Source organism: Candoia aspera, chromosome 8 (assembly GCF_035149785.1).
Source record: "Candoia aspera isolate rCanAsp1 chromosome 8, rCanAsp1.hap2, whole genome shotgun sequence".
Taxonomy (NCBI): Eukaryota; Metazoa; Chordata; class Lepidosauria; order Squamata; family Boidae; genus Candoia; species Candoia aspera.
The window spans coordinates 60826274-60852805 of record NC_086160.1 but is presented as its reverse complement, the minus strand read 5'-3'; the positions used below and the strand labels follow the sequence as shown (position 1 = coordinate 60852805).

The 26532-nt window shown below is 39.0% G+C and overlaps 1 protein-coding gene across 4 annotated transcripts in view; it reads left to right on the top strand.

Moving 5' to 3' along the window:
- PDLIM5 (PDZ and LIM domain 5) overlaps nucleotides 1-26532 on the top strand; it is a 705552-nt gene that overhangs the window by 133675 nt on the left and 545345 nt on the right. For 3 of the 4 annotated variants that reach the window (XM_063310085.1, XM_063310083.1, XM_063310086.1), the window contains 2 exons: nucleotides 6510-6625; nucleotides 7900-10987. The exons of the other annotated variant lie outside the window; for it this stretch is intronic. In XM_063310085.1, coding sequence (XP_063166155.1) covers nucleotides 6510-6625; nucleotides 7900-7989 — 206 coding nt within the window. In that variant the 3' untranslated portion in view covers nucleotides 7990-10987. Of the gene's footprint in view, nucleotides 1-6509; nucleotides 6626-7899; nucleotides 10988-26532 lie in introns of those variants that run through there. 4 annotated transcript variants of the gene reach the window in all.

Below are 26532 nucleotides of genomic sequence, written 5' to 3'. Positions count from 1 at the left end.
CACTGACTGTCTTACATAGATCCTGTGTTTGTGCTCCATTCACCTCTGCAATAAATGGATTATTGGAGTACATGCATAGGGTGTGTACAGAGTATGAAAAGCATTGTACAAAAATAGCTATCTGGCTTATGACAAATTCTAGATAATTTCCACTTTGCACATGATTCTCTTATTTAATATATCCATTACCATATGAATGGCATTTCATCTTGGTCCTTTCAACAGAATCAAATTATCTGATACAAAAAATTTATTCAGAAAATTACAGTGACTCTAATTATTCCCATATTGTTACTTAGGTTTGTTTTTTAATCCATCTCACTGATTCAGCTGGTTTTCAGCATGGGCCTCCCATGTCTGGGCTGGAAAAATCAAGACAGCCATTAGATAGCAGCAAAGAATTCTCTGTTTTTGTTTTTGTTTTGTTTTGCATTTGTTGCTATTTGGTGGTGATGACTAATTTTGTACCCTTACACTAATCAGGTTGCCCAGTAGCAAAATATTTCATCCTCATACAATCAATAGTTTATTATTATAATACAAAGAGAAAAGTTGTTAGCAAAACTTTCTATCTTGCTAAATATTCTATCTCCCACCACTCATCCACTGAGATTCTGGCAGGGCTAATGGGTAAAAGATCAAGCAAGTCGATGTTTGAGAGGACTCTCCCTTTAAAAGGAGCATCTGCTTAAGTATTTAGGGCAAAGAACTGGTTAATCTTGTCAAAGGTTCAGATGATCAAGCTGGGAATGAAGACTGGCCATAATTGTATGACCTCTCGACTCCCTTACAAATGCAAGTCACTGAAATCACCAGAAGCAATCATAGTTAAAGCCTCTGTCTTCTGTCTCCACTTCTTTATAACACAGGGGAACTGTCCTAACAGTCAGGAACCACGCTGAGACAAGGAATAGTGTTTTATTACTGCTACATTAGACAGAAAATCCTAACAAACTGAAGAAGTGTGGGAAAAACCAGACAGATAAACCCCAAAAGTTAAGGCGGGTCTGATCTGTGTCTCTTTGAATGGCTGCTTAACTCCTCAGTACTACGCATGTGTTTTCCCCCCTGGATAGGGGGCCCCTCCTGCTCACCATCAGTATTCATGACATCACCCTCCCCTCCAGATTCACATTCCATTTCAGCCCCCTCCCTTCCAGAGTTCTCATGAGAGTCCATCTCCCACTCCAAGCTCCCATGGGAACTGGGCAACGATGGAAATTCTTCAAAGGAAAATTCCTCCAAGGACGAATCAGTGCTGCTCTCCAGGTCTGATAACGCTTCTGGCCCAGGTGGCTGCTGCTGGAAAATAGCTAGATAATTAGAAGATTCTTCCCCCCTCCCCCTTGGGAAATGCAAGCCGGAGGTGGAGGGCTTAGGCTCCCCCTCCTCTCTCTCTGGCCTCAGAGCCTCTGGCTGGGGTGGAGGTTGCCAACTTACGAACTCCTCTGCTTGGGATTCCTCTGCTTGCTCAGTCAAGTGACGAATCTCTGGTAGAGTGCAAGGCTTGGGTTTGTGAGGGAAAAGCTGATGGAATCGTTGAACCAGCGTTGGTGCATGCACATCTCTGGCATTTTCCCACGTGCACTCTTCCTCAGGGTACCCTTTCCAGTGTATTAAATATTGGGTGCCCCTTTCCCTCCTCCTAGAGTCCAGAATTTCCTCAACTTCGTATTCCTCCTCCCCCTCCACAATTACTGGAGGTGGGGGGGGCATTTGCGATCGTAAGGTACTTGGGGGAGGGTCTTTGGCTAGCAAGGCTCTGTGAAACACTGGATAGATTTTCATGGATGCTGGCAGCTTTAAGCGATAAGCCACTGGATTTATCTGCTGTACCACAGTGAAAGAGCCCACAAGAGTCCAACTTCTTGGAGGGCCTGGTAGAGGTCAAAAACTTGGTAGAGAGCCACACTTTGTCTGCTACCACAATCGCTGGCCCCTCTTGTCTGTGAGCATCTGCAGCTCTCTTGTAAGCACTCTTTGCCCTGTTCAGCTGCTCCTTTAACAACTCCTGTGCGGCTTGTTGCTCTTTAAGAAAATCAGCCGTGGCTGGAACAGTTCCCTGCTGGGAGGAGGTGGGCAACACCCGAGGATTAACCCCGTAGAGTGCTTGGAAAGGAAACATCTTGGTAGAGGATTGCACAGAGTTGTTATAAGTAAATTCTGCCATGGGGAGCAGGGCTGGCCAATTGTCTTGCTGATAAGTGATGTAACACCTGAGATACTGCTGTAACCATTGGTTAATTTTCTCAGCTTGCCCGTTACTAGCCGGATGATGCAATGATGATAGGTGGATCTGGACCCCTAATGACTGGAAAAGGGCCCTCCAGAACCTGGATGTGAACTGAGGGCCTCTGTCACTCACCAAGTGATTTATCATGCCTCTATACCTAAAAACATGGTCCATAAAAAACTGCTGTGGCTTGCCCAGATGGGAGGCCCTTGCAAGGAATAAAATGTGCCATTTTAGTGAAAAGGTCCACCACCACTAGTATGGAAGTCAGCCCCTGGACCAGGGGTAAATATGTGATGAAATCCATGGAGATTGTATCCCAAGGCCTACTGGGGGTGGGTAGGGGTTGCAAGAGTCCTGTGGGCTTCCCTGGGAGAGGCTTGGCTTGTCTACAGGTGTGACAAGAAGCAACATAGCCCTTTATGTCTGCAGTCATGTTAGGCCACCAGTAGTCTCTCAGAGCTCTATGGAGAGTTTTGAAAACACCTCCATGGCCTGCCGTTTGATGGTCATGGCAAAGTCTCAGTACTTCTTCCCTCGATGAGGGGGGAATTTATAATCACCCACTATGCCACAGGATTCCTGCTTCCACATTGAAAGGGGGGGCAGTGTCTTGCAGGCCCCTCTGGAGGTCATCCATCCTGGCCCTGGCATACGGGTCCTGTTGCTGCTGAGCGCTGACTCTTGTAAATAGGTCCTCTGCTTGTCTGCCTGCTGCTAAAATCTCTGTCTGGTTCCCCCTCATAGACTGCTGAAAGTTGTGAGGTTGTAATATAGTAGCCTGTACCTCCTGGTGAGTGGCGGGGGTTGCCTGAATGGATCGAGACAGGGCATCTGCCAAACAGTTCTGCACCCCGGGAACATAAGAAATAACAAAATTGAAACGGGAGAAAAACTGGCTCCATCTGATTTGGCATGGGGTGAGGGATCTGGTGTTTTGTAGAAGCTGTAAATTCTTGTGATTGGTGCAAACTTTCACAGGAAAGGTTGCACCTTCTAGCCAGTGCCTCCACTCTTGGAATGCTGCTTTAATTGCCAGCAACTCCTTGTTAAAAACATCATAGTTTCTCTCTGCTGGTGAGAGCGTGTGGGAGAAAAATGCACAAGGTAGCAATGTATTCTCTGTTTTGTTAGTATATTGCAATAAAACAGCAGCGATAGCAAAATCTGAAGCATCTGAATGCATTATGAATTGCTTTGTGGGATCAGAATGCTTCAAAAGCGGCTGGGATGCAAAAAGCTGCTTAAATTCTTAGAAGGCTGCTTGCTCCCTCTCCCCCCAAATGAATTTTGATCCTTTCTTCAAAAGCTGTGTGAGGCGTTTAGCCCTGTCACTAAATTTATTTATGAATCTCCTGTAAAAATTGCAGAATCCTAGAAATTTCTGTACCTCTTTCACATTTTGGGGGGGTTGCCAAGAGAGAATTGCCTGGACCTTAGAAGGATCCATGGATATGCCTCCTGTTGATATTTTATAGCCCAGGAAATGTAATTCAGTTAAATCGAAGGCACACTTCTCTAGCTTGGCGAACAGCTTGTTCTCTCTCAGTCTTTGTAAGACAGTATGTACATGGGTTACATGAGTTGTAGCATCCTCAGAGAATATTAATATGTCATTTAGATAAATGACCAGATACTTATCTAGTAAATCAGAGAAAATTTGAATCATAAATCGGGAAAATATGGCTCCTGCATTAGACAAGCCAAAGGGCAAAACAAGGTACTCAAATTTACCAAACCTGGTATTGAAGGCAGTCAGATATTCATGCCCCTCTTTCATCTGGATCAGATTGTACGCATTCCTGAGGTCCAACCTAGTAAAAATGCGTGCTTTCTGTAAGCGATCCAGCAGATCGGATATTAGCGGGAGTGGGTAATTTTCCTTGACCGTGACTTTATTGAGGGAATTGAAATCATGCACCACTCTCATGGGTGCCTCCTGGTTTGCCGGTGCCAACGGGTCTTCTTTGGTACGAAGAAGGTAGGAGCAGACGCTGGGGAAGTAGATGGTCGGATGAAACCCTTTTGGAGATTAGAATCCAAGTAATCCTTTAAAGTGGCTAGTTCCTTGGGGGACATGGGATATTGTTTCCTTGCTGGAATCTTGGCTCCTGGTATCAACTCAATGGTGCAATCACAGTCCCTATGGGGGGTAGTGCTGTGGCCTCTTGTTCGCTGAAAACGTCTGTGAAATCTGCATACTTGGCTGGCAACTGGACCCCCCCTGCTTCTGTGACTGCGTTGGTTGCTGGAGAGAGAAGAGCGGCTTGAATCTTGTGGTGCTGGCATTCCTTAGATGGGAAGGAGATTGCTCCTGTAGTCCAGTTCAGCAATGGGTTGTGGATCACTAGCTTGACCTGGTGCTCTGTGTTTATGTGCATTATGACTGGTAAGTAGTAAAAGGTTTGCCTGGAATCCTCAGAATGAGCCCTTCTTAATTGATTGATGGTCTCCCTGCTGAGCTCTGTGGAGGGAGACCGACGAAGTTTCCCTGGTTGGAAGTCGAGGTGCGGGTGGCTCTTGGTTCTGCTGCTTGCCCTGGGGCTCTTATGGAATTTGCTTGGCTTCTCACTGGGCAAGCTCTCACCATGTGCCCCTGGACTCCTCAGTAGAAACAGAGGGCTCTCTCTCTCCTTCTCTGTTTCTCAGCCTCAGAAATAAGCCTCCTGCTCGCCCTGATCTGCATCGGCTCCTCTGGTCCTGAGTAAAGAGATGCTGTGGAGAGAGCTGGAAATCCTGGAAGCGCTCTGAGGCCCCTGTTTCTCCCTGGCTGCATCTGTCTGAGCTCTTCTAGCCTGGCATCTATGACCACAGACAACTGATATAAGGCTTCTAGGGTAGCTGGTGTTCCCTGGCGCACTAATTCATTCTTAATTTCTTCATCCAGCCCATTTGAATTGGTCTTTCAAGGCACTCTCATTCCAGTCCAGATCTCCTGTTAACAGCTTGAAATCAGCAATGTAAATTCCCACCCTCTTGTTGCCTTGCTTGAGCTTCCGAATTTCCCAGCTGGCAGTAACCTCTCTGATCGGGTCATCAAAGTGTGCTCGGAATGCCACCAGAAAATTCTGGTAGTCGTTGAGAATTGGGTCGTTGTTCTCCACCATGGAAATAGCCCATTTGGCTGCTGGGCCCTTTAGCAGACTTAAAATGAAGGTGACTCAGGTTCTGTCTGTGGGAAACTCTGCCGGTCTGCTGTCGAAAAACATTGTGCACTGTGTGAGAAAGGTTCTCAACTGTCCTGCTTCTCCTCCAGACTTCTCTGGTAGACTGCCCTGGGATCTCAAGACTACTGGCGGAGCTGCTGCTGCTGCTGGCGCTGGTTGTGGGTTAATCGGAGCTGGTTGTTGTAACTGTTGTAGCATGGCTGCTTGTAATGTGTTGATCTGGAGATCTGTTTGTTGTTGATGTTGTTGCAATGCTGCTGCCAGTTGTTGGATGGCTTGCCAAATTTCCTGGTTTTCCAAAGACATTTTTCCAAATGTCTCTTCCTTTTTTTTTTGTTCCTCCCTCTTTCAGTGGGAGTAGTAGAGTTTGTTAGGATTGATGTCCTAACAGTCAGGAACCACGCTGATACAAGGAATAGGTCTCTAGTGTTCTATTACTGCTACATTAGACAGAAAATCCTAACAAACTGAAGAAGCGTGGGATGAACCCAGACAGATAAACCCCAAAAGTTAAAGTGGGTCTGATCTGTGTCTCTTTGAATGGCTGCTTAACTCCTCAGTACTACGCATACATTTCCCCCCCTGATAGGGCCCCCCTCCTGCTCACCATCAGTACTCATGACAGGAACAGCAGTATGAAGGAATGTGTAGCTATTGCATTCTATTGCAATTACCATGATAGTTGTAGGATATAATTGGGTAGAATCTATGTAATTCTTGGAATAAGGTATTCCTAATTTATTTATTTAATCAAAATCTGAATCTGTGGACATACCAGCAGGAGCAATGTTATTATGCCAGGTTGACTTAGTTGAATTTGAGGCAAATAACTGTTCTGCATCATTTCTTGTCAGTTACATTAGAAGTTACAATTATTGTAGAAAAAGAATCAGACAAAACAAGATATTAATAGGAGAAGGGAGAGAACAGCTGAAAAACATATATATTGGGCAATATTGAATGGACAATCTTTCTATCCTAAAATTTTTTAATATCTTGTCTCATCTTTAAAATTTTGCCCAATACTGTAGGCCTACAACATTTATTCTCCTGTTGATTTTGCTGAAACTGTTGATACTCTTTAAGTATCCATATTATGTGTTCTACAGATTATTATGCACTCTTTGGTTCCATGTGCCATGGATGTGAATTCCCTATTGAAGCTGGGGACAGGTTTCTGGAAGCCTTGGGCCATACTTGGCATGATACCTGTTTTGTGTGCTCAGTAAGTATAAAAACCATATTATGAATCATGTATGTAGGAATGTGCAGGAGGTGGAGAGGAGTTGAAAGATAAGAACAGCAAGCTGGGCAGAGCAAAACATCCAGCATCTAGTCGAGCATTCTGAACTAGATGTCTAGCATCTAGTCCAGATTCTAATGAAAAGCCCACAAGCAGACCATTAATGTAACTGCAGCTTCTCATTTCCCAGAGCATGAAGAAATGCTAATGTACAAGCAAAAGTCACTTAACACAGAATTCCATCATTCCTTCATTCATTCATTCATTTTCTATCCCTTTATTATTTTTATAAATAACTCAAGGTGGCGAACATACCTAATACTCCTTCCTCTTCCTATTTTCTGCATAACAACAATGCTGTGAGGTGAGTTGGGCTGAGAGAGAGTGATTGGCCCAAGGTCACCCAGCCAGCTTTCATGCCTAAGGCAGGACTAGAACTCACAGACTCCTGGTTTCTAGCCCGTTACCTTAACCACTAGCTCAGCAGGGATTATGGCTGCTACTCAGTTACTCTTATTTTGATACTTTCCAGGCTAGATCTAATGTGTTTGATGTTGGGCTGTCTTTACAAGGGGGTTGAAAATTTCAGCTGCTGATGAAGGCTTGGTATTTAGTATTGGTCATTCCTATATTGTATTGAACATTGGATACAATTATTATCATCATTCATTTCCAAGTCTAGTCATGGTGCTAGTGTTGACCTTAAAAGATTGGAAATCTAATGTAAAACTTACATTTCCATTGTGGGTTTAGTATTTGATTTTTATTGTACAATTTTTGATAGGTTTTTGTTTTACCATGTATCACTTTGGGAGGATTGCAATTGTAAATGCCAATAAAGAAATGATTAATAGCAGCAATTAGGAAAGGTAGTATAGAGTTGGGGAAAATTGTGCAGAAGTCAACAATTTATTTAAGGAAAATGCCTTAAAGGTAGAGCAGAATTCACAATTGCCCATAGAGGATGAAAAATTGTTAGTGGCCATGGAATGCTGGTTGTTTCTCATGCAGAAAAAAAAAGGGGGGGACCCAAGAAGAGGATAATGGATTACAGCATCTTGGAAGTCATGATGATGATCTGAACAAGGATATTTTGCTCCATTTTCTTGTAGATCCTGCTTGTATATAATAATTCACAAAGAAGCAAAGAAATATAGTTAGACCAATAAAGCACTGAGTACTGAAAGTATCTGTATTTTATGCATGTATGTAAAGTTTTAGAAACCTAGACTTTAATTAGTTCTATACTATTTCAGATATGCTGTGAGAGTTTGGAAGGCCAGACTTTCTTCTCCAAGAAGGACAAGCCTCTGTGCAAGAAACATGCTCACTCGGTGAACATCTGAAACATTAAAGGTTGCCCAAACAAATATATGACAAGAAAATAACATTGTTGGATGTTGGTTTTCAATATGTATTTATATAAATTGTAGAAGCAAAAACATGGGAAGGAATAGGGTTTATGACTTCTCATGAAATAGCAGAGGGATAACTGATTACCTTGGTCTGAAACCTTCTGATTGTGTTTCAGTTGTAAATCTAAAATTTTCAATTCAAAATTTAACTGGAGGGCATCAGGTTGGAAATAGCTGAATTAACGTGATCTATAATAAGAGACTGAAGCCAGATCTTTGTTATTAATGAAAGTAAATTTTTAAAAAGTGGTTGTTGCCAATTGGTTTTTTAATCGACTAATATTTTGCCTTAGTCCAATATTTTGTAGCAAATTTTGCATTTTTATTTAAATACTGTATGTGATAAGCAGTTTCTTGGATACCACAGAGAGTAAAAAGGATTATGTGAGGACCCTGATATCTGGCAAATCTAGAATTGGATGTGTGGCTGCTTTGCAGGCACAGATAAACATTTTGGTTAATTCACCAGTTCAGGTAGAATCCAGCCCTCTATCAAAGAAACATTTGTCAGTGGACCAAGAAAAGTAATTTTCATTTGGTCTCCTCTGATTACAGACATCTCTGCATGTTCAATTCTGCTTAGTGGGGTTTCCAAACCCTTTTGAAAACAGAATTCTTATTATTTCATTCTGCCCATTTAACTGTTAGGTATTTGGATTTTCCAAAATACCTAATAAATAAAACTGTTGGCACAAAAGAGAGTATTCATGTTGTTAAGAGAATTTGAAACAGTCAAATTGTTCCTTTAATTCCCACAAGTTCCTTTAATTCCCACAAGGTATAAGTTTTGCCTTTTGCATTTAATTTTTTAATTTCTGAAATAATGCAGAAAAGTTAAAGTTAATCCATCAAGTAATGAAGTACCCAGCTGTGAAGAAAAGGTCTGTGGGTGTTCAGGAAGAATATACAGTTTTCCTTCTCCTGAAATATAGCAGACATTGTTAAAAGAAGTCTGAGCAGTATGGATAGATGGGATGGAGTCAGGCTCAGATTACATAATCTTTGCTCATCATTTACATTGTGTGCACATCGCACTTATTTTGTTGTAACATACAGAAAAGAAGGGTAGGGGGAATGAAACAATTTCAGCTTTCTTAGATACAGTAAGTACTGAGATTTGTATTTTCTTTTGTGGTTTTGTCAACAGCTGCCTTCATCATATGTAACATACATAATTATGTTGAATTTCTGTTTTAATACATCATGCTTGTTTGCCTCCTGTGTGTGTGTGTTTGTCAACTTATTAACTGCAATTCTTCTTCCTGTATATGTCAGCTCCTCTGTTTTGGTAGTGATGGGAAGAAAAGAGAGAAAGGGAAGGTGAGAACTGATATTGTAATATGTTCTTTCATACAAAGGTTTAAAAGAGTAAGTTGATAGATTCCCAAATGGGCAAAGAATTAACATAAGTAATGTAAGTGTTCTGAACAGGCTTTGTCAGGGATCTTTGTGAGGGTGGGAGAAAGGTTAAAAGCTACATGATGGTGAGCTGTGTGCCATGATCCAAACCCCACCCCTTTTGTGTAACATTGAACATAGACAAAAGGGATGGAACTTGGATCACAATTCTGTGCCTGCCACTTACAGAAGTTGACCTCAGGAATACAGAGAGGCATTGGCTACTACTATCTTTTAGGACCTATAACCTTAATACATTAAAAGTGATGATACCTGAAAACAAAATAAAAGCATTAAAAGAGGGACTAATTTGAATACTTAAACATTTACAACTTGAATCCTTCTTTGAGCTTGAATTCCAGGCCAAGTGGCCCTCATAAAGTGTTCTCAGAATGGCCATGATATTTATGTGGATGTGCTTTTATGTGGACTATGGATAGTGAAAGGTGGACCATGATAACTTTGCAAAATAAACTATAGGATTTCCAGACTGGAACCAGTTTAGAGTTCCCAAATACTTCCTAAAGAAAGGAGGGTTTCACTGAATTATTAAATGTTGTGTCATGTGATGACATCACAGACTAAAGTGGGGGGTATTAAATATTCTATAGTCCTTGTATTCATTTCAGTGTTGTAAGTATTCCAGCATTTTCAATTCAGAAGCATGGAATAAATGGACTGGATCATAGTTAGCCACAGTAGACCATTATAATCAAAGGAATTTGAATTATCCATGTTTAATTTAAATCCTATTGATTTTTATTGATCTCTTCCCAGTATGAACAAGTCTGTATCCAGCCAAATATATATGAGGTTTATTTCGTGTTACATAGACTCTTTAGATTTATTTTCTTCATAAATAAATATGATTCATTCATATATAAATATCATATTTATCTATTATAGGAGAAATATGGTTACCAATCAGCAGTTTTACAGGGCAACTTACAGTTTGCAGAATAAGGTGACTTTGACTTTAGTGGCAAATGTCCAGCATTCAAGAAGTTCTTTTGCTCTGCATTCTGTAAATTCCATAGCATAGCCTACCCTTGACTGAGAACTTGGGGAATTGCAGTTTCAGTCTCTGAAGGGTGCCAGGTTGAGTGAGATTGGTGTAGCTGCTGTTATTAAAAATGGAAAATAGGATACATGAGGAGAGAAGGATAGTTGAATGTAGTTTAACAACACTTTCCATAGATAATCAGCCACTTATTTTACGAGGCTGAATTGAAACTCACCCTACTTAATGAACAGCATAGATCAAGAACAAGCTGTTGCATATTGTAATTAACTAGTACAGCATTCTTTGTAAATAGAATATAGTCCCTTTGGTAGGTACAAGAGCTAAGATAACATTTAAAGATGGTTGCATTTTAGTCTTCCTCTAATCAGGAGTGGTGGGGTGACATTCAAAAGCAAGAGTAATGGAGGTGGATTTCTTCTGTGCATTGGGTGAACTTAGTTTTGTTTCAATCAATTGATACTCTGATGATTTTGATAGCAGTTCTCATTTTATTGCTCAAGTGTTTTTTTTTTATCTGTCTAAACACATAACTGTGCTTCTGTTGTCATTTGTCTCAGTTCAGTTGTTTTAAAAAGCCTGGTTATTAACTTGACATGATGTACACATCAATAAACACATCTGTGGAATTATATTTTCAATGCTTTTTTTTTTAAAAGCCCACCTCTGTGTTTCATAACGTTAAGTGGCCCTATACCTTTACATGTAACAAATTATCCAATTTTCTTTTTCCTTTTTCCTTTTATCAACTGGCCAGAAAACACTGACAAAGTTGTGTGCGAAGATTGCCTGATGCTCTTTCCAAACTGGGGACCGTCAATAGGAACTGCAATTCTATCTCTCCCAGCAAGGTTTATCTGATACTGTATTTAGCCTTGGCACAAAGCATTCTCTGATTCCACCTTACGATACTTAACCATCTATAGTAACATGGTCAATTACTTCATGATAACAGTAGCTCATAAGGTTCTTATGAGCTGAGTATCTTTTCTCTAGGAGAATGTACTGTTGTTTTCAACCTTGTTTATACAAGGAAAATGGAACATTGCATATGGCTATAAAAAGCTAGAGGCAGCTTAACAGGAATCCAGCCTCTGCTGCAAGTATTTAGGCTACAATGAAGACAAATGCAAATTTATTTGTAAACAGTATATTAAACTCCAGAAGTAAAATTCTTAAAGGCATCAAGACTGTGTTTGATATTTTAGTAGCAGAGAGTATGTTTCTGTCCTTTTAATGCTGAAATGCAATAAGTAACAAAAATGTTCGTTTATGCATTAGGGAATTGTAATCTAATCTAATATCTATATCCTTAAAGCTCAAGAGTGTGTTTTCAAAATACATCCCCTTTCATTGCTCAACACAGAAAAAATCATTTTGTCAGAAAGCTGACTAGTTGAACTATACCATACTAAAGATCTTCAAAGTTTAACTCTTCTGGGGATAGTAATACCTTGTCTCAGACAAAGTCTTGGTTATATCAGAAACTCATAGAGATTTTATTATTAATTGTCTCATGTTAATTAGAAAATTATCAGAAATAGCGTGATAAAAAAAATTATTAGAAATCACACTTTACTGATGGCAAAATAGAAGTCACAGGAAGACCTTAGCTTCACTAAAACCAACTAATTAATAGAGTATTACAATTCCTCCAAGAAATTGTTTGTTATCATGGAACCTCCCAAGTCAACTGGCTCCTCTGTGCTATTCAAATTTTAAAAGTGGGGAGGGAATGCCACTTTCTGTCAAAGCTTCCAAAATGATTCCATTCTAAATGAAATCATTGATGTCTTACACTGGTACAGAAGTCTTGCTTTTATTGACAAAAATCAACATATAAATAGTTTCCTGAGTAGTAGTTAGTTTTTTTAATCCATGCAGAGACATTATTATAACTCCTGAATTGTTTTTAGAAATGTATTATGAATTATATTTGAGTGTTTGTTTTGCTGATCATGGATCATAGTGAAGTTTTATTAATCCATATTTGGATTTCAGAATCTTAATTTTAAAAAAAAATCATGTTATGTAATATTTTTCAGAAATAGTTTCAATACATTTTATTCATTGAACATCTGTTTTCATAGTTCTTCAGCAACTGCGTGATTATGTGATTTTTAAAAGATAACAGTACATAAGATGGTGTGCTAATTTTCCATTAATAGCACACAGGGTTATGTAATTAAAATAGCATAGTAGTTTTGCTGGCCAGAAAAAACCAGGATGTGCAGTTTGTTCACTATCTTCGTCATTGTTCCTATCTTTCCACAGATGAACTTTTGATTCTTGATGTCTATGTTGAGACAATAAAATCAGCCACTTTAAAAATAATTGGTCTTCTATGTATGATTAGCCCAGAATTGATCAGGTTTTACCAAGAACTAGCTACTAGAAAAGAGCAGTACTATCCGATTCCTTTCCCCTTTGTGTCAGTGAGTTGTTTCACATGCATAATAATAATTTTAAAATGCCAGGTTAGTTAGGAGCACACCCTGCAAATTCACAGAGATGTAAAATATAATGTGTGCATTAGCTGAAGAAATGTCATGTCATTCAGTCCCTAGTTACCAGCAATTTATTTTGCTAATTTAGCTTCTCAAACAGAGTTTATCTCTCTTCACTGAGTTAGTGGGTACTTAGAACAGAAGAATATGAAGCAAACTTACATGATGATCACTGTCTCACATGGGGAAGCTATTTAGAGAGAAAGTGCAGTAAATTCAATTAAACATAGACAATTTTAGTTACATGCCAACTGATGTTCTACTCATGGAACAAAGCTAAGCAGCCATTAGTATTGACTAAGAGAAGTGCCTGTTTATAGAAAGTGAATTTTGAGCTGTACTTGCTGAACTCAATATCACTTAGAGAATAATAACTAGGACTGCAAAGCATTCAACTGGAACTTCAATAAAGCACATTGGCATGAGTGACAGTCTCCTCCTTAAAGTATTAAAGCAGCTGTTCTCCCTGGAAGGTCAATTCAACTGCTTTGAAGATGCTTCCTGTTATCTGTCACAAATGCACTAGCACAGTTTCTTCACAGAGTCCCAGTAGAGAGAGTGGTTTGTGCTTTGGTGTATGTGTCCACAGATAGTGAAGGAAAGTCTTAGAAACAGCTGACCCATTCCTTCTGAAAAACATAGCTGCTTTAGCAGGTTTGATAAAGGCTTTCTTGCTCACTCCCAAAGCTTTAGTATTTATCAGCGATATACTTGGCAGCTGGGTTTTTTTTTTCCCCCCCCTATACTGTGTTGACAGTAATGAAGCTAGACTACTGCAGCATGATTTACCTGGGGTTGTTTTTCAATACAATTACATGGAAAACTAGGAGATTTAGGCTGAGAATTGCTTGCTGCAGTTCAGTTGCTCCATTTAACTAAGTAGCAACACCAGGGCAGATAACTAATTGGAAGGAAAGGAGCAAGAGGTGCCAAAACAGTGAATGTAATAGAAAAAGCACGTCAATTTTTACTTGTTAGACTCAGTTCAAGTGAAGAATGGGATTTATTTTTTACCCTATAATGTGCCAAACATAGCATTATCCTTTTTTAAAAAATGTAAACATTCTTAACAGTGGATTCTTCCAGATTGTCTACAAAAATAATACCTTAGCACCCTTTGTAACATATATACTGTATATTTTTTTTACAATACACCCACTCCTTAGTTAGCAAGTTCCTTGGGTAGCAACCATTCACAAATATGCCAGTAATAAAAAAAAATAATTTTCCAACCAATGCACACATTTATGACCAAATTTTGTGCGCCTGACAACAACCCTGTAACGCTGGTGTAGCTGTACGAGAGAACTTTATCTGAATGAGACAGCAGCAACCAGTGAACTTTGCAGCATGTCTCTGTCATGTGTATGACAGACTATTGTCACTTATCAATCATTTCGCTTAATGACCTGGTCATTGGAATGGAACTCAGTCACTAAATAAGGAGTGGGTGTACTGCATAGCAAAATTTTCGACCAGACCTAGAGGGTACTGACTCCAAATGGAATGAAGTGTACAAATGAAAATTAGCATAATCGAAAACCATTCTGGTAACTATAAAGCTTCAGGGGTGAAAGCTTAGATTTTCATCCCAGGTGCATTAAACAAACAAACCTCTTCAAAATGTAAGGGACTTATGGAGCAAAAAGATGTTGATGAATGCATAAAGCTTCACAGACTCACCTTCCCACCTTCTAGGACTATGCTGTTATTTCACCTTTTTTGAATGAAATATTAAGAAAAATCAATACAATCTTAAAATAAATCCTAACCTGTTTTTTTCAGGGCACCCTAGGAAAACATACCTTTGAAATGGAGCATGTCTGAAAAACACAAGACTGTTTTTATAGGACCTCATTCATTGCCAATGTATCATACTGCAAAAATGGAAAGCCCCCACCATTCTGGACGATGGCTCAAAGACTCTGGGAGCTTGCAAACCATGAAGAAATACTTCTGTAGTTAGAATAATAACCATAAACAATCAAGTTGGCATGTATCTAAAACACATAGTGCAGATGAAAAAATAACATGTTCTTTCCAGCACTGATGATTTTATATTTGATCAGAGATAATAATAACAGCACAGGTTCTTTGTGTCATGCAGTCTGAAATAATCCACAAAAAGCACTTTAGATTATAACAAATGTATTGCTGTGGAGGATAATTTTTTTTTCTCCATGACAAAACATTTTTTAATGTAGATAACTATATGTGTAAAATAACATCATGGAAGAGCCAGTCTGGTCTAGTGTTTAAGACAATGGGCTAGAAACCAGGAGTCTGTGAGTTCTAGTCCCGCCTTAGGCACGAAAGCCGGCTGGGTGACCTTGGGCCAGTCCCTCTCTCTCAGCCCAACTCACCTCACAGGGTTGTTGTGGGGAAAAAAGGAGGAGGAAGGAGTATTAGGTATGATCTCAACCTTGAGTTATTTGTAAAAATAATAAAGGCGGGATAAAAAATTAAATACATTAAATTAAAATTAATGGAATAAATGTTAGCGTAGTCATTTCCTAATATCTGTGCTTACCACAACACATTCAAAACACTACTATTTAATAATGATAGATTATACAAAGTATATCACTTATAACAACATTTGGTATTAGTTTTCTCAGTGGCAAATTCATTGCCAAACTAAATTATTCTTGTTCTTGTTATTTTATATGTAAGATGTCATATTATAAGCTCCTTCGTGACTTTCTTCCAATCTTTAGCAATTGATGGATTGATTATATGTCATCAAGTTCTTAGTGACCACACAGATAAACCTCCAGGATGATCTGTCTCCGCTAGCCCTTCAGATCTTCCAGAGATGCACCCATGCCACTGTAATATATATGTGCAGTTTTAAACTTTTTTGTTTTATATTTATATACACAGATATATATAGTATAGTACATGCATCTATACACACACACACACACACACACAAGATATAAAATGCTGACAGTTTATTTACCAATTCATATTAGCAATTTTAATAATTTTTATCTATGTTGTTGAAATTATTAATTGGCAATTAATTCCAACTGAGAAATTAATTTAAAATGGATTTAATAAAAGTTTCCTATGTAGGAGTGAGTGTGTGTGTATGAATGAATGAATGAATATGAGCTAGAATTCTACAATCAATAAAATAGCTCTTGATGTGAAGTTACTGTAAATTCCTGGAGCACTGGAAAACTCTCAAGTTTATGCTGATTAAAAAAAAAAGCCACTATCACTGTTTTAGTTTTTTCAAATGTTTGTGATGGACTGCAAAAAGATTTTTAAAGGAAATAGGAAACTTGTTAAATGGAATTTATTTTGTCTTTTACTATGTCAAGTTATAGAGCTATTTTTTTTATTTCATTTTATTCACTATCTCTGCTAACACACAAATTACATTGGTGCATGCAGAATATAAGCATATTGGGTAAACTTCTAAACATCCATGTCAATGGTGCAGCTGCTCTGGAAGATGGAATAATCCTAAAGGTTAGTTGTCATGATTCACCATATTAAACAAACCCCACTGTGTGTTTGTGGTATGCACAAAGTATTATGTACTTCATTTGGTGATACTTCACTGCACACATTTGGTAGATTACTTTCTGGAATTCCCAAAGGAATAAATGTTCCAGGATCCCCCAGACTCTAAGCTCTAGCTGGGTACATTTCTGTGTCATTCAACAGAAGATAGGAACTCCTTTGGAATTGTTCTCCATCTGGAATAGTTCTGAGTTGTAAAATGGAAGGCAGCCAACATCTTTGGCTGCATTCTCTCTATCTCTGTCCCCCATGGTGGTGTTAACGTTTTCCGGTGGGCACTTAGGTTTTGACAGCAGTTGAATTAAAGCTCAAGGAAAACACATTTACATCTAACTTTGAACAATTCACTGGTCTTTTGTTTCATGCATAGTGTAATTCCAAGAGGGAGGAGGATAATAGCTATTTAAAGGAGTTTATATCACTGGGGATAAATGACTGATTCTTAGCTGTCTCTGTTAGTAATTTTATTCAATAACTCTTTCAGAATAAATATATCCCAAAAATCAGCAGACAAAAAAATTGTTTTAGGAAGGATGGCTGATTTGGGAGTTGATTCTTTAATATTTCTGGAGTGTTGTGTGTTGTACTAATTCAGAAAAAAAGACTTATGCAGAACGTGTAAGACTAACACATTTATTTTGGCATAAGCATTTGCAGGCTATATACGATTGAGTTAAGCATGTTAGGGCAGTTGGTAGACTTCAGGTGCCACAAAACGTCATTAAAAAAAAAGATATAATAGATATGATCAAGGACTGGTTGTACAAAAACAGTCACTTGACACATTATTAGCCAAACACATCACATCTTACATGCAGTATTTATATAATACAATTATAAATTTCAGGTTAGCATTATGCGACCTATATTTTCAAAGCAGAACAGTCTTCTGCGTGGAAAGAATGAAATCTAGAAGCATTTGGAAAGACTATAGCCACCAAGGGCTTAGAAATTTGATCATGATTATCCAACAACATGAAAGGCACCAGATTTGGGAAGTCTGGCTTATCATCTCCTACAGTACTGCTAAAATAAGATATAATTGCATTTTGAATAAGGTGAACATCAGAGGTTTTCCTTCAGTTAGAACATGGCTGGTACCAAGTAGATGAAATAAAATACCTGTATTACAAATTAAAACTATAACTTCATGTTGATTTGTGCTCTTCTAGCAACCAACTGCTATCACAGTTTCTTGTTAAACTCTTGGTGAGCAAGAGGAAGGAATAGTGGAGGAGGAAGACCAAATAACTTAAGAGACATTTAGTTCTCCAAGACAAGGCTGCCAATGATAAACCCAAAGGGAATCCAGTGGAAAATCTAAGAAGAATAATTAATCCTATTCAAACTGAGCCTCAGTCTGTAGCTTGGCATTACAACTCTCAGCCTCATTTCCACAGGATAGTAAAAGATTTTTGACACTCATACCCTGAAGTAAACAATGGCAGATGCTTCTTTGCAAAGCCAGATTCAACCCTGGTTTATAAATGCACAGCACTATCAAAGCTTAGACCTGGACAGACTATTGGTCCAGACCTGTATTGTGACCAGCAACAGTTCTCCAGGACTTCAGATTGAACTATTTCCCAGCATTTGGTACCTAATCCTGTTTATTGAAAATGGCAAGTACTAAGTGTGAGATAGGGTGCAAACACAAATGGACAAAACAGCGAATTATATTTTCCTGGAAATAAGTATCAGCAATTTCTAATTGTGAAAGAAAAGAAGTTCAAATACCAACCCAGTAGTTTTCAGGACTCCCCCTTCCATCCCCAAACCATTATTATTGAACGATCTGCTGAATGCAAGTTCAAAACTGTTCATTTTCTATAGAAGGTGCAGGCCACAGAATTCCTATGGGCATCTCAGTATTGGCAGATACCTCCACTGATGTTAATAAGGTTTTCTGCGCAAAGACAAACACCAGCCTTTAGCAACATTTATTTACAGTAATCCCCTGGGCCTCACTTAGATATTTTTAGGAAATAAAATAGTGATTGATTCAAATCTAATGATTTGTTGGAAGTGTGCCATATGATTAGAAGGAAGACAAAGAGCTGGGTTAGTAAAGAAGAGCTGTGAGTGGAAGGGCCAGTAGCATCTGGAAGAGGGGATTGAAACAGGAAAGATGGTGGTCATAGTAGTGTGATGAAAGTCCCGTTTCTATGTGTGTGTCACCTCAATGTACATACAAAAGGGGCAGACATTCAATTGTGGTGTTCTGACCAACATCTTCCCTGTTTTGACTCCCTGTCCCTTTCCTGCAGATGCCTCTGAAGGGAGACAGGGAGCATCTCATTCTGCCTTCTGTGAAATGTGTGTTTTGTGACTAGATGTGGTCACAATGGCATCCAGTTGATGAATAAGCAAGTTGAATAGCAACCATTTTATGGCACACTTATGACATGCTTTTCCTTATCTATTGGCTGGAAAAAGTTAACCTACCATGTTATAGTATTGGGAGTTAATAGGAAAATCCTTGGGATCATTCTGGGCTACAGTTGAACTGCTAGCTGCTATCTCTGGAACTTTTTCAATCAAAATAGACAGATCCTGTTACAGGCCATGTCAAATCATTAACTTACCAAGTGAAAGGACTTCCAGCTGCCTGACTGCTTTCATGTGGGACATCTGATGATTAATTTTAAATACACATTGTGAAAACTCATGCTGCTAAAGTTTCCTGTAGGTTTACCAGAGTTTTTTGCCCTCCACTCTACACAACTACACAGTAAGAAAGGGAATATCAGCCCCCAAAACTATATTTAAATAAAGAGTATTTTATCAAGTTTTAACATCTTGAGACTGCTGTCGACGGGAATAAAAGGTCTAAAAGAATGAAGATACAGTATACAGCAGTGTTTCTCAACCTTGGCAACTTCAGGCTGTGTGGACTTCAACTCCCAGAACTGAAGAATTCTCCCAGAATTCTGGGAGTTGAAATCCACACAGCTTGAAGTTGCCAAGGTTGAGAAACACTGGTATACAGTATTTCCTAATTTGCTAGTCAGTATAATTACATGTATTCCCAGGCAAAAGCAGCCTGACCTTTTCCAGATGTTTTGGTCTGCACTTCCCACAGTCTCCTACCATTGGTCATGCTGACTAGAACCGAAGGGCATTGAAGACCAAAGTGGGAAAACAGTAGCTTGCCTTCCTCAACTTAAGCTCATCACTGGGGGCTTCACTCTGTGAGGGACATTTTAAAAATCCCCACAATGGATAGTGGAAGAAGCTCAGTCATATTGTTGTTCTTTTATGCCCTTTTATCCAAGTGCTATCATTTGGTAAGATTTCATATGTGTAATCTGATTTTAAAAGCTTAAAGTCAAAGAGTAGATTAAAAGCAATCTCTCTCTCTCTCTCTCTCTCTCTCTCTCTCTCTCTCTCTCAGCTGAAGTGAGGGGTGTGTTAAAATTTCAAAGAACCAAAGTCACGGAGAAAAGTCTGCAGGAGCAAAACGACCCCAATATGACATACGTGGTACCTTTTTTTTTTTTTACCATTCCTTAAAGGTTGATCCTAGTATAAGCACCAACCATGATTCAAGTACCATTGTTCTGCCATGGCTAAGTGCCACAACACAGTTTCTACCTTTAGAATTCCACTCACTTATAATGAGTCTTTTTTTGGGGTGGAGTGGGCATGGAGGCATTGTACACAGATGGGGCTGCAATTCATAATAGAATTGTTCAACTGTTTGTTTGTTTGATTGATTATGTGCCATCAAGTCAATTTCACCTCCTAGCAACCACATAGATAGATCTTCATGATGATCTATTCCTGACCTGTTCTTTCAAGTCTCCCAGTGATGCATTCATTGCCACCATAACTGATTCCATCCACCTTGCTGCTGGTCATCTTCTTTTTCCTTCCACCTTCCCAGCATTAAAGCCTTTTTCAAGGAGCTGGGTCTTCGCATAACCAGCTATTGAGTTCTCTGCAATTCAGGTTGCTTTGGATCCAAACTGAGATCATTTTATCATTTTTTGGATTGCATCACCAACCTTGACATCCTGTTGTTAATAATGAGGGCTTTTCCATTTTTTCCTATGATTTTCTTTATCAGGAGATCTGATATTCTCTGTTATAAAATGACCCATTGCAATCCATTTCACTTTGCAGATCCCTAAAATGTCAGTGTTCACTCTTGACATTTTGGCTCTGACATCAAGCTTACCAAATGTAAAGATATTTTTGCAGTGTTAAGCTTTTCTTTCACTTCTGGACATCCTTTGATTTTAGTCCAGCCACATCATAAATACCAGTGCTACAGGCACTTGCCCTCTGCTCCTCCCCAGTAGCTCATCGGATACCTTCCAATCTTGGGGAGTGGGGGCAGGTTAATTTCTGAGCATCATGCTGATACTGTCCTGATTTGGAATACCCATCTGGTTTTCTTGGCAGAATACTAGAGTGGGTTGTCATTTCCTTTTCCAGTAGACCCTATTTATTCTGATCCCTTGTCTATGACATGCCCATCATGGGGGACTGTTCTGAGAATGCACACTCCCAACATAGCATCACTAGGATGCACAGGTCCCTTCAGAACCACAAGGTAGGATTTAGTATTCATATTGTTATAAACATTTGAATAAGCCTGGAAGTTACTATATTTGGTAAATATAGAATTGAAGCTAAATGAGAATGATTTAAGCTTGGACTGGCCAAGTCCACACATTATAACAAAAACAAATTTATTTTAGTTTTTTTAAGATTTTCTCATTTGTTTGTATTATTTTTCTTGTACTTTACATATAAAATAAGAAAAATATTTTTAACACCATTTAATCAGATCTAACTGAACTGCTGAACTATTACTGTCAGCAATTCTCACCATAGGTCTTGGGGTTGTGGAAATCTTTTGAAAAATAGGATTTCAAAACTTGTCAAACACTTAAAATCACCTCTTTTCAAATAATTAAACCAGCTGCATTTTTTCCAGGTTCACATGACTGTTTAAGAATCTACTCCTAGCTATCTCTGCCTATATTTGCATTACATTGTCATACATGTGAAGACACCCAGAAAAAACATCAGGAACAACTGGACAAACAATTTCAATTTTTTGCTTTATGTGTGTTCATTTTCATCCAAAAGCACCTCTTTCTATAGCTTTATTGGGCCTTCCCTGCTTTCAAAGTAAGTGATTGTGAAAGAAAAGGATGGCTGTTATTCCTTCCAATGCCAGTTAGGAATGTTGGGAGTTGCAGTGCCAACACATTGTTTGAAAAGGCTGGGTTAATAATAATATTCTTAAAGAAGAGTGACAGTTCCTTCCAACCAAACCAGTACTGTAATCTACAAATGCTAATTGCCTTTTATCTCTCTATATTGCATTTTATTAAGTATTCTGAGCACTTAGTAAGGTTTCCAGAAAAAAACAAAAAAGAAACATGAAGCTTAAAGCAACACATAGGCACTCACATTAGGGTGGGTCCAAACCACTTTGCTGCCTGAGACAGCATTAAATGTCATATAAGAAAGGTTACCAAATAAAGGGACAATATTCTTCACTGCATAAAGATACAAAGCTACCTTAGGGGGTAAATGGAAAGCAATGCAAACCACTGTATTTCATTGAAGGAAAAGGCCAGGAAGCTCAAAAGGAAAAAGTTGACATTGCTACATCCATATATTAACCAATACCTGTCTCCCACTGCCAGAAGTCTGCCTAATGAAGAGATGTCCCTGTGTCAGGGCCAGCCCAAGAACAGTGTCAAGTCAGTGTATTCCAAACTCCAGTTCTTTATTGCTTTCACCATACAGACAGAATCTTGCCAGACTAAAGCTACTCTAACTGACCTAAGGGTAAATAACCTGGGAGACTCTAGGGCGGAGCTACCTTGAGCTTCTTAACTTTCTCAGCCACAGTCTCTGGACTGTGAATCCTCTTATCTGCCTGGAATCCTCTCCCTCCTTCCTGGGAATCAGTGGCAGCGCCGAAATCCACCACATCCTGACTCAGAGTATATAATTTCTATTGATTGATTGATCTTGCTGGAATCATCCTGGGCATCAATGGTCCACCTGTTATATTCAAGGGAGAAGACAAGCTGTATCACTGAGTAAGTTTTTCTACACCATCTTAATTCTTCAGGGCTTCTTGAGTGCAACAAGATGTACTGCAAAAACTAGATCAGAAGTGTGAGAGAAGACATCAACTGTCTACCCTGGGGCCATTATTTCTCTAAATTCTGAGCTGTGATCAAACTCCCCATTGGATGCTTTCTAAATGCATTGGACCACATCTCCAAGAATTGTTAACCACCCAGTAACTGGAGATGGGATTGCAGCCCTGGAAGTGTATCAGATTGCATTTTAAATGTAAATCTACATGAAATAATCACTCAAAAGTTTGAAAAGCTACACAGTGGTGCAGTGCTGAAGGACATGTGTAGTTACAGGCACGTAAAAGTAGTGAGATCTTTCCACCATTTAGATGGTGGGATGAAAAAGGTTTACTCCCTAACCCCTAATTAATGGATTTTACTGCACAAAGAATGACCCAGAGAAGGGTTTCAGTGACAAGAACTCCTGGGACCCAGCAGTTGTAGAGGTGACCCGATCCCAAACTATCTTTTCAAAAATAACCACATTGAATTGTGCTTAGAATTTTTTAGGAAGCCAGCAGAGCAATTTATGTTGCAGGAGAAAATGGGCAATATGTTTTTCCCAAATATTGGCTTAACCTTCCTGCCATATTTAAGCTTACTATTGTATATATTGGCTCCTATCTATAACCTAGTCTCCATTTGTTTAGTCTACAGGGGCAGGACTTTAAGCAAACAACTTCTTAACAATTTTAATTAAATCCACCACGTTAAGCATCAAAGCTACAAAAAGCTGAAAGGTATCAGTTGTGCACAAATATGAACATTTATTGTTTTCTTTAGGATAAGTTTGTTAGAAACATTTGAAAATAGGGCTTTGGCATGTTACAGACTTTTATCTGCAAGCCTATTTCTGACCTGCTCAAACACATTCAAAGGCAAGGCACTGAAAGGCCTATGGAATTTTTTTGTATGTATCTTGTTATAGTGAACAAATTTTGCCCACAAAAAATGACAATTATACTAGTATATTTTGAAATAGTTGAAATAAGAACAATGTGGCATTCCTTTCAGAAATGAACAGAGTTACTTATATATTGGGTTTGTAAATCACTCTGTGCCACAGTTTAATTAATCATGGTTTAATGGGTACACTAAGTAATAAATTATGGTGAATAAGACTTAATGACTGGTTTGTAGAAGCCAATTGGATTCACACATGATACTGTGCCTATATTCTGTCGGGTTTATACCTGGACTCAGCAGTAAATCATAGGTCTCCACACATTTGACTTTCAGTTCAGCTCTTGGCGAGACTTGGCAGAAGATTTCCAGATACAGCTTGGCTGGATTAGGTTCATAATTCATAAATGTTTTTCTCTTATCCTTCTGAATTAACAGCTACTTGGTGGATCGCTTGGTGACCCTGGAAGATACCCAAGATAGGTTTACATAATGGCTTTCCTTAGCACGGGAACCACTGGCTCTTACATTGCCAATTTCAGCCCTTATATCACCCCTTCTCCATTTTCTCCTTTCCCTCTGCCTTTTTGTCTGGAAATGGTAGGCACATCTCCCTCTTCCTCCTTCTGGTTGTGGGCAGCTGAAGGTTATTGCGCTCCGTCTTCCACCTCCATTTCTCTTTGGCTGAAGCTGGTAAGAGAACCTCCTTCTCAGGTCTTTCTACTCTTCCTTCTGACTTAGAATAGCATGAAGGAGGATATGTTCCTGTCAGGCCTGCAACTAGGGTCTGTGTCACCCAGGGCAAACATGGATTCCGCACCCATTTTGGTGCCCCCCCAGCACTCATTTTGGCATCCCCAGCACTGCGCCCGGGGCACATGCCCTGCTTGCCCCCCCCCCCCTGCTAGTTGCAGCCCTGGTTCCTGTCATCTTTGAATGGAGCAGTCTCTGTCTCTCTCTCTCATGATTCATACTACTGTTCCCTCTCCTATCAGTGAGAACTGCTGGCAGGGTAATAAACTTGGCATCTAGTTTCTTAAAATGACCGTGTTCCTGTTTGCTGGTTCCTGCCACATACTTACAATGGCTTAGTATGTTAGCTTAGTATGTTGTATAAAACCATTCATTATGGTTCTTATGGCTTATGGCTTATATGTTTTGGTGTAGGGAGTCACGGAGATGATCATGGGAAAATAGTCAGAAGCTGTTACAAAAACAAAATGTGCAGAAGCATGCCTTGAGCCCCAGGAAAGGAGAAATTATTAGGAAGAGTCTCAGACTGACTCCTCCCTGACTCTCTGGGATATAAGAAGGAGGGAAGGGAAAACACAATCAGACTTGTAAGATTCTGCTACTGTAGAATAAATAGAATAAGTTCAGTAAAGTATATTCTATGCTGTATATTCTATGCTGTATATGTATATATACATACATATACTGTATTTGTACAGTATATTCTATGCTGTATATGTATATTCAGTAAAGTATATTATATTCTATAATCTGTGCTGTAGAATAAGCTCAATAAAGTAAAGTTATAGTCTTCTAGTGGAGTCTGTTTCCTGATCTGGACAACATTGAAGAGTTGGCATATACAGTACCAACCCAGCCAACTGTTCTTCACTCAACAAATTTGGGTTCAAATAATTATGTGAATCGAGATTATAGATTTGCAAAATATATGCGTATGTTCTAGTATATTTTGGGAGGCTGCATATTGTGCTAGAGGAACTATCAATGAAACTAGCCCATGGCAGCTTCAGAAAGTACATAGTTTGAGTTGCTGGCCAACTACTTTATATCAAACTGCCATACATCCACAGGTATCTATGGGGGAACAAGGGGGAGGCAAGTGATATAGTGTGTTATAACGTTGTGACAAAACTATGCCTGCGCATGTGATATTATGACACAAGTATGAAACTGAATCATGCCATCACAATGTATGTTTTATAATTTTGGTGTCATCATGGTTAGGAGCAGATGTCTCTGAACAGATGTTAGCTACCCAGCAGGACACATTGCTGTGCTGATGTCTATCATGCCCTCTATATCTGAGAGACATAATTTTCCACTACAGCTCAGAATGGTTATGTTGGGATATAGCAGGAAATGATATTGATTGCGCTGCATTGCTGATCATAACCACAGCTGTGGGTAGTAAAACCCACCTGTGCCCATTGAAGTAGGAGAGACTCCATGGAAGACATTTTGTTCACAGTGGTTCCCTACCCCCAAATTCAAGATTGACTTACACAGTATATACTCATTGAACCCACCCACCCCCAATATGGGTTAAACCTATACTACATTATTATTCAAAGGCATTCTATCACTGCAATTCAGCAGGGCAGGTTCTTCATAAGAGATGTTATATTCTTTTTCGAAGAAAAGGGGATGTAAATGTAATTTCTGTACCATGAGAGGCCCCAGATCCCAAATAGGGCATCACTGCTTGCCAAAACTTTAACTTGGCATTTGGCAAGGTCTGCATGCAAAAGTCTGGAAGTTGGCAAAGAAAAACTGACCTGTGGCCAACCCCTTCTGAATATGCTTTGAGAATAGGCTTTCAGTTGTCACTCAGCCTGTTAAAATGTTTAAATCCCATGTGAACTTTTTGATAGTATTTGGCAACTCTTTCCATATTCACACAATAGTAAAAGGGTTTATTAGCCTTTGAAAGCTTGAGCAGAATGTCTCTTTGCTTCTTTTTTCAGTTATTTTTAGTACACTGCTGTAGCTCCATAGTGCTGGATATTATGGGTTTGGCACTGTCAGAGTGTCCTGGAATTAAGGTTGTGTCAAAACTTCCATTATCAATTCTTGTTATTACTTTTTATGATGTAGGCATATAGCCTGGGCCCTTCTTATATCCTGCCATTGTTGCTGTTGTTTTATTATTATTTGGAAAAATGATCTTTATATGAAACTAATTTGGCTACTTTAAAGTGACATCTATTTTTAAGTACCTTTCTTCAGTGTTATAATTGGTCATATT